The following is a 14,460-nucleotide window of genomic DNA, read 5'->3' as shown; positions in this document are numbered from 1 at the left end:
CACTCCGAATGTGTTACGAACTGACCCGGAAAAAAATGAACCAATAATAAGCCCATAGGAAGCAGGCAAAATCAATCCTCCGAACGAACGATTTCCCGCGATTCTTGGAAAAGCAACCGGAAGTTTTAACTTTACAGGAATTGTGTTTGAACGGGAGAAATCCCTTGATTTATTTTCGGCTTTTGACGATTTTTAAAGTGGTATTTCTACCAGTGTGTGGGCTAGGTGCTTGCATAGTTTTCTTGACTGCGTGGGCTGAGGACGGATCGATCGATACCATTTGGGTAATTGTAGCAATCTTCTCTGTACTGGTAGGCCTAACATGGATGCAATCCACAAGAAAGTGTTGGCTAGCAAGACAACTGTTATCATGAATAGCATTACCAGCCCAACACTGATTGCCGCACAACTCGGCTCAGTTTTCTGCCTTTCAGATAAAGAGGAAATAAAGGCTACGGAAAACAGATTGGGTTCCATTCACGCGTCACAAACATTGCTAAGTTTGTTGGAGAAGAGAGGACCGAAAGCTTTTGATAAGTTTTTAACAGTCCTGAAAAATACAGACAATCGTTTGACTCACTTAGCAGACGAACTCTTAGAAGCTGAGAGAAAACTTCGTGGAGAACAAGGTCAGTGAGCTGTTTTCGCCTCATTTAATTCGCTTAAAAATTTATCGGAGTTACAAAGCATAATTAGCCAAAGTATCCCACCTCCAATTTCCAGGATTTATCCTTAGTCGTTTCAAAATTATAGAATCCCCGAGTTTTACAACAAAAGACAATTTTTTCCTTTCCAGTTAACTGATTTTAGTTCAATTACACGCTGGTCGTAGCTTTTATGACAAATGCTCGACAAGTTTACTACGGTTTTGGTTTTCAGTTAATATTTCTTTTTTCATAAAAAAAATAAAGTTACTCTTTGTTAGCGTGTACAGTAGTATGTTCTTTGCACCAATCAGATCGCCGCATTTGGGTATGTATCTCAGTCATGACAAACCATCTGCACTTGTAAAATGTTGGTGATGACAGAAAATTTATCTAAATAAACAAGTAAGTTGGTCAGTCTGTTGGTGAGTCAGTTAGTCAATGAGTCAGTGAGTAAGCCAGAGACTGAGCTAGTGAGTCAGTCAGTCAGTTAGTGAGTTAGTCAGTCAATAGGTCAGTGGGTCAATGAGTCAGTCAGTCAAGTGGTCAGTTAGTAAGTCAGTTAGTCAGTGAATCAATTAATGAGTTACTCAGTGAATTAGTGAGTGAGTCAGTCAGTGAGTCAATGAGTCAGTCAGTTAATCAGTTAGTAAGTCAGTGAGTTAGTATATCAGTGAGTTAGTAAATCGGTTAATGAGTCAGTCAGTGAATTAGAGAGTGAGTCAGTCAGTGAGTCAATAAGTCAGTGAGTGAGTGAGTGAGAGAGGTAGTCAGTCAGTCAATTGGTCAGTAAGTGAGTCAGTGAGTGAGTGAGAGAGTCAGTCAGTCAGTCAAGCGGTCTGTTACTAAGTCAGTTAATCAGTGAATCAGTTAATGAGTCAGTCAGTGGTTGAGTCAGTCAGTCAGTCAGTCAAGTGGTCAATTAGTAAGTCAGTTAGTCAGTGAATCAGTTATTGAGTTAGTCAGTGAATTAGTGAGTGAGTCAGTCAGTGAGTCAGTGAGTCAATGAGTCAGTCAGTGTGTTGGAGAGTCAGTCAGTTAATCAATTAGTAAGTCAGTGAGTCAGTAAATTAGTTAATGAGTCAGTCAGTGAATTAGAGAGTGAGTGAGTCAGTGAGTGAGTGAGAGAGGCAGCTCAGTTATACCCTCTGGAATTTCTAAGGGAGTCAGCATCATGACTCATAATTACTCTCTGAGAGAAGAAACTATATGGTCTCAGGGACAGACTTCTCATTTACATTTGACGTCTTAGAGCAATCAAGTGATGGGCCGTCCTTTTTTTACTTCGGGTCAAGGGTTGGTGAAAAGTAATGAAAATTACTCACTGATATGATGAAACAATCTGTGCATGAAAATCTTGACAAATAATTGTTGCTGACTCTTTATCATCAGAAGCTCCAAGACTGCCAACACCAGCAAGCCCTGATACTCCTTCTGAAGATGTAAACTTTGATGATCAACCTGAAGAAAAAAGAGAGGTGAACCCACCTTCTCTTGACTCAGGGTCTACAGAACAATTCAGTCATCAAGAAAGTGAAAGTAGATTGAAAAACTTGTGCCATGGCCAAGGTCAAGCTTTTGCCAGCAACCAGTCCTCCAGTGCTGATATGAAAAATAATGTGCTCAGTTTAGGTAAGTCTAGATGAAAATTTATGATGAATTCCCATTTGAGAGGAATTTAATAACAAGCACTTTTCCTTCAACTATTTAATTCTTGTTTTCTTGTCACCATATTCCCACCAATAGCATAGCTCCTTTTTTGTATAGGTAATCACATGATTTCAAGTGCAATTGGAATAAATAAGAATGAGTAAATTTTTTCAAAGACTAACAAAATTACACGAGCTTGTAGAGCAAGTGCAATTTCTGGTCTTTGAAAAAATTTACAGGTGCTTATTTATTCCAAATTGTATGAGGAAAATCATGTGATTACGTATTAATAATATACATAAAAAAATATGAAACAGTTTATCATAATTAAGCAGAAGCAAAGTGGGCACATCAAGAGCAAAAATAATTTATTCAAACCCTGCAAGTGACATTGTGCATTCGGTCAAAACGACCGCATGCGATTAAAACAATAATTTACAATAATATTTTCACATCTTTAAGGTGCAAAAAAGATTACCTGGAAACTACATTTATCTTAACCAATCAGAACTGAGTAATTTTTTCATGTATCTTATTATGCATAAAAATACACACAGCCCACAATTCCTCCAATTGCTCTGACAAAGGGCTAACACTTGAAATGTCAGCTTTTAAACTCTTCAAAGTGGCCAATTTACATTATCAACTCAGTATACTCTCCCACTGACGCAGCACCACAGTTTCTTTATAAACTTACCCCCTTTATTTATTTATCTTGAACTCTCTCTCCTGCATTCTGAGAAATGTGTTGGCTAATGAGATAACACAGGGATTTAAATCCTGGTTGTGTGAACCATTGTGACATGTTCTTGGACAGGTAACTTGAGTATTGCCTCACTCAATCTTGGAAAGTAAATGAATACTGGTGAACTTTTAGGGAAAGTTTATAAATCCCTGTGGGAGTGAAGTATCCTATGATCATTGCTTTTCCCACTGGGTATTCCTCTTGACCATCTAAAGGATGTAAATTGATGCCATAATCCCTTGAATAGGAGCCTGGGCACTCATCTAAAATTTTGGCAAAAGTAGAGGGTGCATTCGTTGGAGAGAGGGTGCTTAATTGAGAGGGGCACTTATCATTCTCTTTGTACTGATTCTGTTGTAAGTGCAGCTTAAAAAGTTATAAATAAACTAGCAATAGAAACAGGTTTTCCTTGTTTCCCTATTTTTAAAGAAAGTGAGGGAGGAGGGGGGTGCTTATTTCGGGGGGGGGGGGGGGCTCTTGTTTGACAATTTTGCCTATGGGGTGGGTGCTTATTCAGGGAGAGTGCTTATTTGTGAAGGGCACTTATAAAGGCATGTGCATTCATTTGAGGAATACAATATTTAGGTTGGCTTGACAATGACAAATTACAGTAACTTTTTATTTAGTTGATTTATTTTTTCTTAAAATTGGCATAGATTTGTTCACAGCTCTTTGTTTTTCTTTCATCCAGATACACTTATTAAAGACATCCCCTACAGTCTCCAGTTGCAGATTGTGAAGCTAATGGATCCATCAGATGCCAATCATCATGACTGGCGGGGGATAGCCAGTGTAATGAATTTGAGTGCTGATGATGTACGACAATTAGAGAATGCTCAAGACCATGGAAAAATGAAAGGACTGATCGAAAAGATGATTCAACTCAAAAAGACTGTAAATGATCTCCTTGGTTGGTTAAGGAATCCTAATGTAGCCAGATGGGATGTTATAGATGAAATAAAAAATCGTTCTAACAATATTCCCCCTAAGTTACTGTCACCTGAAACAGAAAGCTCAGAAGACCAATCATCAGGTGTGTTTCTTGTTTTGCTTTTTAAAATCAAGTCATGTCTGATTTAATTATGACACCACTAATTTTTAGGCTTCCATTGTGGGTTCAAATTCCAGAAAGATCAAAAGACTCTTTGGGAGAAAAGTAATTTTTATCCCTCCCACAATTATTACCAAAGTTCATACCCCAATTTTTTCTCAGATTCAGCAAGTACTGTAACATTTGGAGAAAGCTTTCTCCCAGAGCCAAAATATGAATTGAAAGCAGTACCTATACAAGAACACAGTCCAGAGCTTGATGAAAAACCTGATGCTCGAATTCCAACACAAGAAGAGGAATCTGAAGACCATCAACAAAAACGTAACTCTAAGAAAAGTGCTAATCCAGTTCATGAAACCCTCAGGAAAGGGTCCAATTCTAAATTGCATGCAGTACCAGCACAAGAACAGAGTCAAGAGCCTGATGAAAAACCTGATGCTCAAATTCCCACACAAGAAGAGGAATCTGAAGGCTATCAAAAGAAGGATGGCAGTAAAAATAATTTGTCCACACCAACTCAGGAAGAAGGCAAAGATGAAAAAGAATTCGACAACAAATCTGATGATCAGATGCCTACCCAAGAGGAACAAACCAATAGTATCTCTTCTGTTGAAGATGACGATGTGTTTGAAAATTCAGGTATTTGTCATTCTTTAACTCTTTGGAGTGATATTTTCTATTAAAATCTGAACTATCCCTGGTAATGATTTGTTGTCAGACCAAAAAGCAATAAGTATCAAGAAAATTATTAACCAGGGAATTTAACATTAAGGTAGCTCAAAAGATAATTTATACATTTTGTTGTTGACTGATGAAGATGATGTTACCTGTCTTGAGTGTTCTGTTGCACTGTAACGAGAAAATGCACTTTTTAAATATTAAATCAAAAATAGAGAATAATTGAGTATGTGACAAAAGTGGAATTCTTGAGTACTGTTCTAACTCTGTTCAGTTTCAATGACATCTGGATATTAACTCATGCCAAACCAGAAACTATAGTAGTTTGATCATTTCCCAAAATTTATATCAATTTTTGGAATATCTTGGAAGTTTGGAGTCAGAGCATTTGTAGTAGTCCTGAAGAGGCACTTATATTACTGGGTCATTTTTAGTAACCTATGAGTAGCATGGAGAGAAAACCTTAAACCCTCACACCTCAACATCAGTATGCATATTCTCCATACTGTTTTCTATACATTACCTAAGGTGCTGATAAGGAGAATTTGTTTATCAGTCACAAAAATATTTAGTTGGTGATCATTCCCTTTACTCTTGTGACCTTACTGTGTGATGCAGGGGTTATACTGTTGGGAAAAATAAGATGCCAATCACTCTCCAGGGATGAAGGGTCAATTCTTCCCAAGTTAAGCAGCATAGTGAAAGTTGGTCAAGGTTTGCTTACATTTTTAAGAGTTAACTGGTTTTCCTGATGTGTTTAATGAAGGACTGTTTTTCTTGACAGATGATGGCAAAAAGGAATTCCGTCCTCTCTTAATAAGTTGCTGTGGAAATGAGAAACAGGACCAGATACATGAAAAAAAGCTAAAGAAGCTGCGTGAAATCCTTGAAGAGTCTTGGGATAGTACAGGTATAGTCTAATGTTAACATTGTTTACATTTAATGTTGTTGTACACTAGGGGCAGATCCAGGAATGATTTGGGTGGTTCCGTCAACCCCCCTAAAATAAACATCACTGACAAATACTGTGCATTTGCTTTCTTAAATACTTAAGAATGGAAATTTTGTTAAATAATTCAAAACAGAGATGGTTGCACAGGTTTCAAATAACCTACACTCATCCCTCAAAATGTTGTAAATCATGTTTCTGAAGACCTACTTTTCAAAATATCCCAAGGAAGCATGCCCCCAGAAACCTCTAGAAGGGTCCACCCTTAGCAGACAATTTTCTGAATCCCCTTTGACTAAATCATGGAATTGCCCCAACATAGTCTAGTTCTGTTTATTTGGCATAATAAATGGTATGCATTTATATGTATTTTTATTTTCAGATGTCCAATTTAAAAAGAAGGTCAAAGAGCAAGATTTGAGCAAAACAATCCATTCATTTATAAAAGCCAGTGAGTCTGGGGCAAGAAAAAGTGTTTACTTTGCTTATTTGGTTGGACCCACAGTTCAGGTGTGTTCCTTTTTGTTTGAAGATATTCCAAATTCCAAGTTGAACTTCCATTCCTTTCACCTTTTTTGATGGCATGATTTTAGAGACTTATTTTATGTAAATTAGCATTTTTTCTGATTGTGACCAGAAATACTTGCTTTACAATTTTCACTCTTTTATAAATATTAATGTTATTAAATTAATGTCCATCTTGCAGATAAATGGGGAAAACTACCTTCTTCCAATTGATCTAAAGAGTCCTTCCTCGCGAGCTGACCTTATTCACAGTTCATTGAATATCAACTGGCTGGTTAAGCAACTGAGCAAGAAATATGTGTGTATTTTTATTTCTGATCTTTATGATATTTTCTATTTGAATTTAAAATTGAAGGAGGAGTATGTATCTACTTACATAACTTCATGACAGTAATAGAAGCAAAAGAAATTTCAAATTCACAATAATACTTTTTAAAGTCATGTTTTGGCATATACTATTTCCTCTAATGAGTATCCAAAATGAGCGCCTTCTCCTGACTAAGTGGCTACCCCTTAGGCCAAAATTTCAAAGGGCCCCCCCCCCTCCCCTGCAAATAAGCACCCTCCATCCCTCACTTTCTCAAAGTAAGTCTTCTGTATAACTATGAGAATTATTATACATTACACTTACTATGAAAAATTAGATTGGTAGAGAGCAAAATCATTGAAGTAATCGTTTGTGTTTCTGCTTTCTCAGATGCAAGTAGTGATAGTCGATGGAGCTTATGAGAATCCTGTCGTGAAAGATTGTTTAAAATTAAATGGAGTTCTACCAGGATTGGCCCCGATCCAGCCACCGCCAAATGCAATCATTGCATTCCCATGCCACCCAGGAATTGTAAGAAAAGAGAAAGAACGACTGTGAGTTTTATGACAAGCAGATTTATTCATGTACTTTGAACATCAATGACACACTTTGACAAGAAATTGAGTTTGATCAAAATACTGTCAAACTTAATTGAGAAAAACGCGAAAATGCCAAAATATTTCCCGCTTAGAGTCGGGCTGGGCGATCGGAAAGGAATCTTCTTGTACTTGTGAAGTTCTTTGTGTATCGCTTTATCGTTTTGTGTGGGATAACTCTAACATTTTTTTCTTCAATCCTCTTTTCCATTCACGACTGACTCAAAGGGTCCTTTGATTTATATTCAGAGAATTCATTACAAGCCTTGTAGAAAAGTTGGAAGGCGAACCAAACGTGATGCTGGCAGATCTTTTTGACCAAGTGAGAGCAGACTTAGAGGGCAAATCTCTCAGTCCTTCAGTGGAATTCGCCTTATTCTCGTCTCCACTACCAATCTGCATCAATTCGGAAGCAAGTCAAGGTTTGTTCAGTGGAGAGAAACAAAAATGGTTTATTGTTAATCTTTGTTTTTGTGGTATTTTAAAACGTATAAAAGTAAGCTATAGTAGTTCATCTATTGCTTAAGTTGTGAAATGAAAATTTGAAATAAACTCCTTGCTTTGGAATGGTGTGAAAAAGATCTTATCGGGGCCTGAATATTAAAAAGGATCGGCTGGTGATTAAATTGTGCCTGTGCCGTTTGTTGAACTGAACCGCGGTAGAAATTTTCAAATAGATCTCCGGATGTAAGCAAAAGATAGGAGAAACATATTAAGCTAAGGTTGAAACTGCCTAAGATTAGACGTTAGGCTGTTGTGCTCTCCGTGCCATAAGAGTCGCAGTCGTGAAAGAAATGTCAATTTTTTATTCTTTCAGCAGAGATTCAAGTAAATTCTCTAGTTGAGATGAAACGCCATGCCATATTAGTTTCAAACTTCAGTGGGCCAAATGCTGAGGCGAGCACAGATCGTTGTCTCAAGCGGGACCGTGAACAACTTCGAATGGCCCTGTTAAAATCTGGATGGGAATGTGGTATGTTGTAGAAACTCAAAAGATCTTACTGTGTAACTTAACTAGAGTTGATAGTTAAGGCGTCTTTTTATGAGTATGGTGTATGGAATATCGCATCAACACACTGTGGATAAAGCAGAAGAAGAAGAGGAGGAAAGCATGTATTCAAAATCAACTCCTTACTAAGAATCACGGGAACCGAGATTCATAAGGAACCATTCGTTATTTACCGCCAAGGGTGGGGAGAGGATTTTGGGGATCACATGGTTTTCAGGAGGAACGGAAGGAGGGGGGATCAGTCGCCGCCAACTGACTGTACAGGGGGGACTATAGGAAATTGTCTGTCAATTAATGATCAATGAGGAGGGAATATGACAGAGCCTGATCGGGAAATCAGGTACATTAGTTTTATTGTGACACAAGCAAAATTCCTTCACCACAACCCCCCCTCCCTCCTCCCTTCTCATGACCCCAGGTTATGCTTAACACTTTAACCTTTAGGAGTGACTGGCGTCTAATTTCTACTAACAATATCACCCTTGAATCACACATTAAGGTCATGAGAATAAAGGAAATGATCACAACTAAAGAAGCTCCTGATTGTTAAACAAATTCTCCCTGTGAGCACCTTAGGAAATATATAGAGAAAATGCATAATGATGATAAGGTGTAAAGGGTTAATTACTGGTGATCTCTTGTCGGTTCCTAAAAGGAAAGAAGATGGTAAAAAGGAGTCAGTGAAAATTGCGTTTCGTGGTTAACCTGCCTTGGTTCCTCCAAGAAGGGCCGGACATTATCTCCTATAGCTCTTCTAGTTTTAAGCTAGGTTAACTGAAGGATGAAGGTAGAAAGGTCATTCTTCATTCGTATTCAGAAATCGGTCCGAAATATACTTTTATCATAAACAGGAGGCCAAATTCGTCTATCTATCTTGCTTTACATACCCCCTTTCTACCCCCCAAAACACATTCATAAGCCTGAGAATAAACACGCGGAACATTACGAGAACAAAGGTTTCGAAACGGATCTAAGCCCATACGAAATGTCCCCGTAAGTTTGTAGGCTGCTTACGAAACACGTACATTGTTGGAGAAGGGGAGGAATATGCGAATACGCAAAAAGTGGCGTGTCATGGAAGAACGAAGAAGTTCTTGAGCTCTTGGGATAAAATTATATTCTGTATTTTTAGTGTCTTGCAGTTCTAAAGGTTTTTTTTTTCTATTTCAATAGAGGATTTTTGTGACAAGTCTGCTAAGGTTGTCAAAGAAAATTTAAGAAAGACATTGACCAAGCTGGCTGATGGTGAAAAGAAAGAAGTTATGCTCTATTTCATGGGACACACCAAAATGGTATATGAACTATAATCAGATGCATTATAGCGTAGAAACTGTATAAATGCTTTTTTTTTCTTCTTCATTCCTTAACCATAACAACGGAATCGAAAAGGTCGAACCAGACCTTTATACAATGGCGATGTTAAATGATATACGATCGAACCTCGATTATCCAGACTCGTAGGGACTGTGCTCAATAGTCCGGATAATGGAGAGTGCGAATTATCGAAATATATAAATGTAATGTTCGTAGATAATGGGATCAAAGAAACATGTCCGGATAATCTAAAAATTCGGATAATCGAGGTCCGGATAATCGAGTTTCGGATAATCGAGATTTGACTGTACTTGCTTCCGTTTTCATCAGTTCGTCAAAACTATGCCAATTACTTCTTTGCACTGGTTTTTTTTCCATGTATATCAATCAATCATGTCTCTGATGGTCCTTTGTATCGATTGCTCAGTGTGTGGTCGACTCTACACAACGATACATTTTTAGAGAGACCTTATATGCAATGCTGGGGAATTCAAATTGTTCTAGAGGACATTGCACCAATGTTCGTTTCAAACACTACAACAAAACCAAAAGAAAAATCTTCAGGAGCAGTTTACGAGTAGAATTGCCATTTGCCTCTTTAAACCATTTAGTGTCAGTTTTTAATCTCCTTTTCTTGCCCCTCGTATATTTGTTACAATTTGTGAATCAATGTCAGTATCTGAGCGGCAGTCCACCTACTCCTCCCTAAACCAACAAAAGTCAACTGATAACAAGTCAGGGTTAATGTTGGATTAGGGGAGGGGTACTGATATCCATCCCATATGGTAAAATATCTCAGAGATATTTTACCAATTTTCTTTCTGTTTTATCATTCTTAAGGAAGCAGCTTTTTCGGGACAGATTTTGTTTACTTTAAATCTGGTTTTTTTTCATTTTCTTTATTATTTATTTTTTTTCTTTTGTAGATAATGGACTGTAACTATTTTTACGGAGGGGATATAGAGGCTCTTTTAGAAGATCCATACCGCTCGGGTGTATCGCTTCAATGGGTGTTGGATCTCATGTGTGAAAAAATTCATGGAGTAAGCAATTCATACTTTTCTGTAAAAGATATTGGCTAGTTAGCGCGAAAAGCTGACTTTGCTCAAGGGTTCGATACCATAACTTACACCCTTCGCCTTCACGATGAAACAAAAATTGTTTGTTTGCGGCTGTAAACGAAAAACTTGCTAGGCTGCCACAATATTCTCCGGCCGTAAGGGCGTGTGTCTGTTAACCCTCTACACCCGTTGGTGATCACTTATCATATTCTCATGACTTAAATGTTTGATTGAGCAGTTGTGCTGTGAGAAGAAATTAGATTTTAGTCAGTGGTGAGTTGACATTTGCCGTCACAGTTCAACAACTGATTGCGCACTTGTTTCATTATGCAGCCAAAACTATTGGTAGTAGATGACGTGGGCTCAAACCCCAACAACCCAGAAGAACTGGCGGAGATGTCCGTACCTTTCGATGTTATGATCAGTTTACCACGAAAAGACAGGTTTGTGATCTTTCTCTCCATTCTTCTTCGTTTCTTTTTTCCTTCTTTTCCCTTTTTTTAATTAATTATTTTTTTTTGGGGGGGGGGGAGGGGTGTGGGAGAGTAACTTTTAAGGCCTTAAATGCTTTCGCGATGGCGGAACGGGGGGGTGGGTTAGTTCAGCAAATGAGCCCTTACTGGGTGTTATGTTTTTGTACAAGACACTAGTCTCTACCTAGGATCTAATCTCGTTCCCAGGTCTTTTTAATAAAAGACGGGTCAAGATGTTGACTGCCTACAAGACGTACGCTGTTGTTTCCATTTGCACTGAAGTTCGATCGCATTTCCATTGAGTGTCGTAATAGCGAAAGGATCGCAAAGGCCAATCAGGGCTAAGGAAGATTTCACAACAATCCAATAAGAACTCAGAGTAGATTCAAGCAAATTTTTACAAAGGGCAGGAAATACGAATGATCTTGTCGCGATTGGCTTTAGTTTTACATTTGATTGGTTGATTGGTTTTACTTTTGAATATGATTGGTTGATTGGTTTTGATTTTGCATCTCATTGGTTGAGAGGGGGTGCAAGTTTTTTAGTCCAATCACAAAGTGAAGTTAAGAAATGCTGATTCAATTCAGAATCACCTTGGTCACTTAACCCTTTCACTCCCATAAGTGACCAAGACAGAATTTCTCCTTCCAATATCAATACAATATCAACCAGATAAGTGATGAGAATAAAGGAAAATATCATTTTGGGGATAATTAATGGATCCAATACTAAATTCTCTGAACTAACATTACAAGAACTGTATGGTTGAGAGTAAGGAGAATTACAAATTTGATCTGGGAGTTAGGAGGGTTAATTGGAAACTACTTCGTAAGAAGACTAAAAGCTTTAATTTCGCTCTGTGAATGAACTGTTACAATTCTTTCATTATTTTCTCCTTTACTTCATCTTTCAGGCCGCGTGCAAGGAGTTTCACCAACAATTTTGCGCGTCTGCTGGGTGAAAACTCAACGAAGTTGTCTTTGAAGGACAAGTTGGAAAAAGCTGCGATGAAGGACCCTCACCGGCTCAACTCAAATTTATTAGAACCCAGATAAGATGGTTGCATCAAAAAAAAAAATTTACATAGTGGAGCTTTAAAAACTAATTTTTATTAATATTTATTGAATTCACAGAGTGAAGTGGAGTATGGTAGAGTAGAATATCGATTGGACGCATTTAACCACGAAGCAGTCAAAGTATATAATATTCTGATTATAAGCTGATCCTCTCATTGATGAAAGCGATTTTCTTGAATTATTTTGACGACTAGTTTTAAATGTGCACTTTTATGAAAGGTAGCGTGTGACATTTATAATCAATTCGCGATGCGATCATATTTAACTAATCATTTTAAGCCGAGCACGACAGTTTTTGCCGCGTCAGCAAGTACTCACGTGTTATCTTTCCCAAAGTGCATTGTTGGCTGAAGCTGCCTTAAGTGACACCTGTGTTTTAGCGAATACAGAGGTTTATCTTGGAATAGCGAAAGCAGAATGCACGAAAATTAAGATTCAGTAAATTTTATTGTCTCGGAATCAGCTTAGTTTCATGCATGGAAACTGAAAATCATCTTATCTCATAGTTATAGGGGTACTTTTTTTTTTAATTGTGCAGTTTCGTTGTTGTTTTTGATTTTTATAATACTTCAATTCATATTAAAAGGGGACAATATTGGTAACCTTTTCCAGTTCACTTGCAGAAATATACGTTTTGTTAAGCTGGGGAACTTAATAGAAAGAAGGAACGTTATAATATTTTAACATACATTTCTTCCCTTCCTTTGTAATTTTCGTTAAGTGGAAGAAAACAGTTTTCAATTATTGCTTGCTGGAGTAGACAAACTCCACATAGTCCTGAATAGTCTGAGATGGAACAAGAGTTTTTAAGGATAGGTAATATTAAAACGGATTGCAAACCTTGATCTACTAAAGGCAGCCGGAATGGTCAATGTGATTAGGGCAGTTTTTGAGTGTCGATAACGAAAAGTTAAGTAATTCCAGAACAATAACCATAACATGCATATGTTCCAGAAAATTCGTTTTCGGTGCGTGGTACTGTTTTCAGTTTCATCCTTTTGGGCTTTCAATTCACAAATGATAGACCGAATTCTTCCGCGGACCTTTTTTTAATGAGCCTGAGAGCCTCATTAGGTGGCTAATAAAAAAAATCCGTTTAATAGGGAAAACCAAATGAAATTGTTGGTTTTTTATCAGGTTTGATTTACTCATCACAATTTTTATTTAGTCTACGATTTACTGTTTCTCACGTGTTTGAATTTTAATTATATGCTCGAAACTGTGTTAAACAGTTTCTATCATGGGGGGATTACTAACCAGTAAACATTACAATTCCTTAGAACATACCTTATAAGAATTAAACTGACAAATCTTTATCACAGTATCTGTGACTGTTTCTTGTGTGAGTAACTAACATCAGGAGTCCAGTTTACGAACTCTTTTGAAAACCTTCAACAGGCTGGTTTTATCAGGGCGAGAACTTCAATTGCGTGGACTTTAACTGCTCTTTGTCCGCAAATTACTGCAAAAAAGATACCCTGCTGCTGAAGGGGAACCGAACTCTCTCCTCAAGCTGAAGTGAAAAATGACTCTTAAGGTTACACACTAAGCTTTCTTTCCTGTGACATCCTAAAGAAATTGACGCTAAAATCTCAAAATGATGCTTCCTTTGGAAGGGTTAGCGCGACCGACGTCATCATGGCTCTTTGCTTGTGTGGGGAGACTGACGTCATTCGACGAGAGATCGCATATTTTTACGGTGCAACCGGCGGCAACTACACTCGAACTTTGTTCCAACATGTTAAATCTACCTAGAAATATGACGTCGTCGTTGCAACTCGACAAGTGCAATATTGAAACGTCCACCGCGGCTTGGCGTGATTTTCAAGGACCTTGATCAGCTCAGCTGCTCTGGTGACAAGTCAGGCCACCAGAGAATGTGGACTGAAAATAAATTAAACTGTGTCTCACCCAAAACTACACGCTCGCTACTGCAGCTATAGAATGATTTTGCACCAACGTACGAAGGTCAAGTCATTTGCTTTGCCCACCGATAGTCGTGAATAAAGATCTGTGCGGCGGTCAGAAATCGAAAATACAATGTGCCTCTGTGTAATAAACACATGATCACAGGTTACGTTCAACCGTATCATCTAAAATGTATTATGCGATCAAAAAGCTTCACTGCACTAATTTTTAATTAGTTTTCAGAAATATAATTTTTTAAAAGGACTTCTTAAAAGCCCTTCACTTGCAAAAATTAATCGAAAATGTACTTTTTCATCCTTAATCTGACCATATCATATCAATTGGCTCAATAATAATGAAAACTCGCTATTCACATTGCATCAATTTTGCCAATTTGTCATTTGCATTAATCTCTCAATTTGCAAATATCATGGCCAAAGAGGAATTTAATATTTTATCTTGTTTTGTCGAGAA

General features: G+C 37.7%; 1 protein-coding gene across 4 annotated transcripts; it reads left to right on the top strand.

Annotated features, from left to right (window-relative positions):
• The first annotated feature begins 25 nt into the window (after nucleotides 1-25).
• LOC113667970 (uncharacterized) lies at nucleotides 26-13,399 on the top strand. 4 transcript variants are annotated; one of them, XM_089181413.1, is made up of 14 exons: nucleotides 26-629; nucleotides 2,037-2,276; nucleotides 3,731-4,072; nucleotides 4,253-4,729; nucleotides 5,553-5,678; nucleotides 6,100-6,227; nucleotides 6,424-6,540; nucleotides 6,940-7,103; nucleotides 7,395-7,567; nucleotides 7,966-8,118; nucleotides 9,328-9,446; nucleotides 10,395-10,511; nucleotides 10,863-10,972; nucleotides 11,916-13,399. In XM_089181413.1, the coding sequence occupies exons 1-14, from the start codon at nucleotides 323-325 to the stop codon at nucleotides 12,055-12,057; spliced, it is 2,715 nt and encodes a 904-aa protein (XP_089037539.1). In that variant the 5' UTR covers nucleotides 26-322; the 3' UTR covers nucleotides 12,058-13,399. The 4 variants fall into 4 exon arrangements, with proteins under 4 accessions (XP_089037539.1, XP_089037538.1, XP_027039648.2 ...); XM_089181412.1 differs by having other exon boundaries at nucleotides 7,963-8,118; XM_027183847.2 differs by having other exon boundaries at nucleotides 38-629; nucleotides 2,040-2,276.
• The last annotated feature ends 1,061 nt before the right edge of the window (nucleotides 13,400-14,460 follow it).

This window comes from Pocillopora damicornis, chromosome 9 (genome assembly GCF_964200805.1).
Source record: "Pocillopora damicornis chromosome 9, jaPocDami1.2, whole genome shotgun sequence".
In the NCBI taxonomy this organism is placed as follows: domain Eukaryota; kingdom Metazoa; phylum Cnidaria; class Anthozoa; order Scleractinia; family Pocilloporidae; genus Pocillopora; species Pocillopora damicornis.
The sequence above is the reverse complement of the archived record's forward strand: the minus strand, read 5'-3'. Positions and strand labels throughout refer to the sequence as shown.

Coding starts and splice junctions, on each gene's coding strand:
- LOC113667970 (XM_089181412.1), top strand. CDS start 323: ATGGATGCAATCCACAAGAAAGTGTTGGCTAGCAAGACAACTGTTATC. Junction 6,228..6,423: donor TGGTTGGACCCACAGTTCAG/GTGTGTTCCTTT, acceptor TCCATCTTGCAG/ATAAATGGGGAAAACTACCT. Junction 8,119..9,327: donor AAAATCTGGATGGGAATGTG/GTATGTTGTAGA, acceptor CTATTTCAATAG/AGGATTTTTGTGACAAGTCT.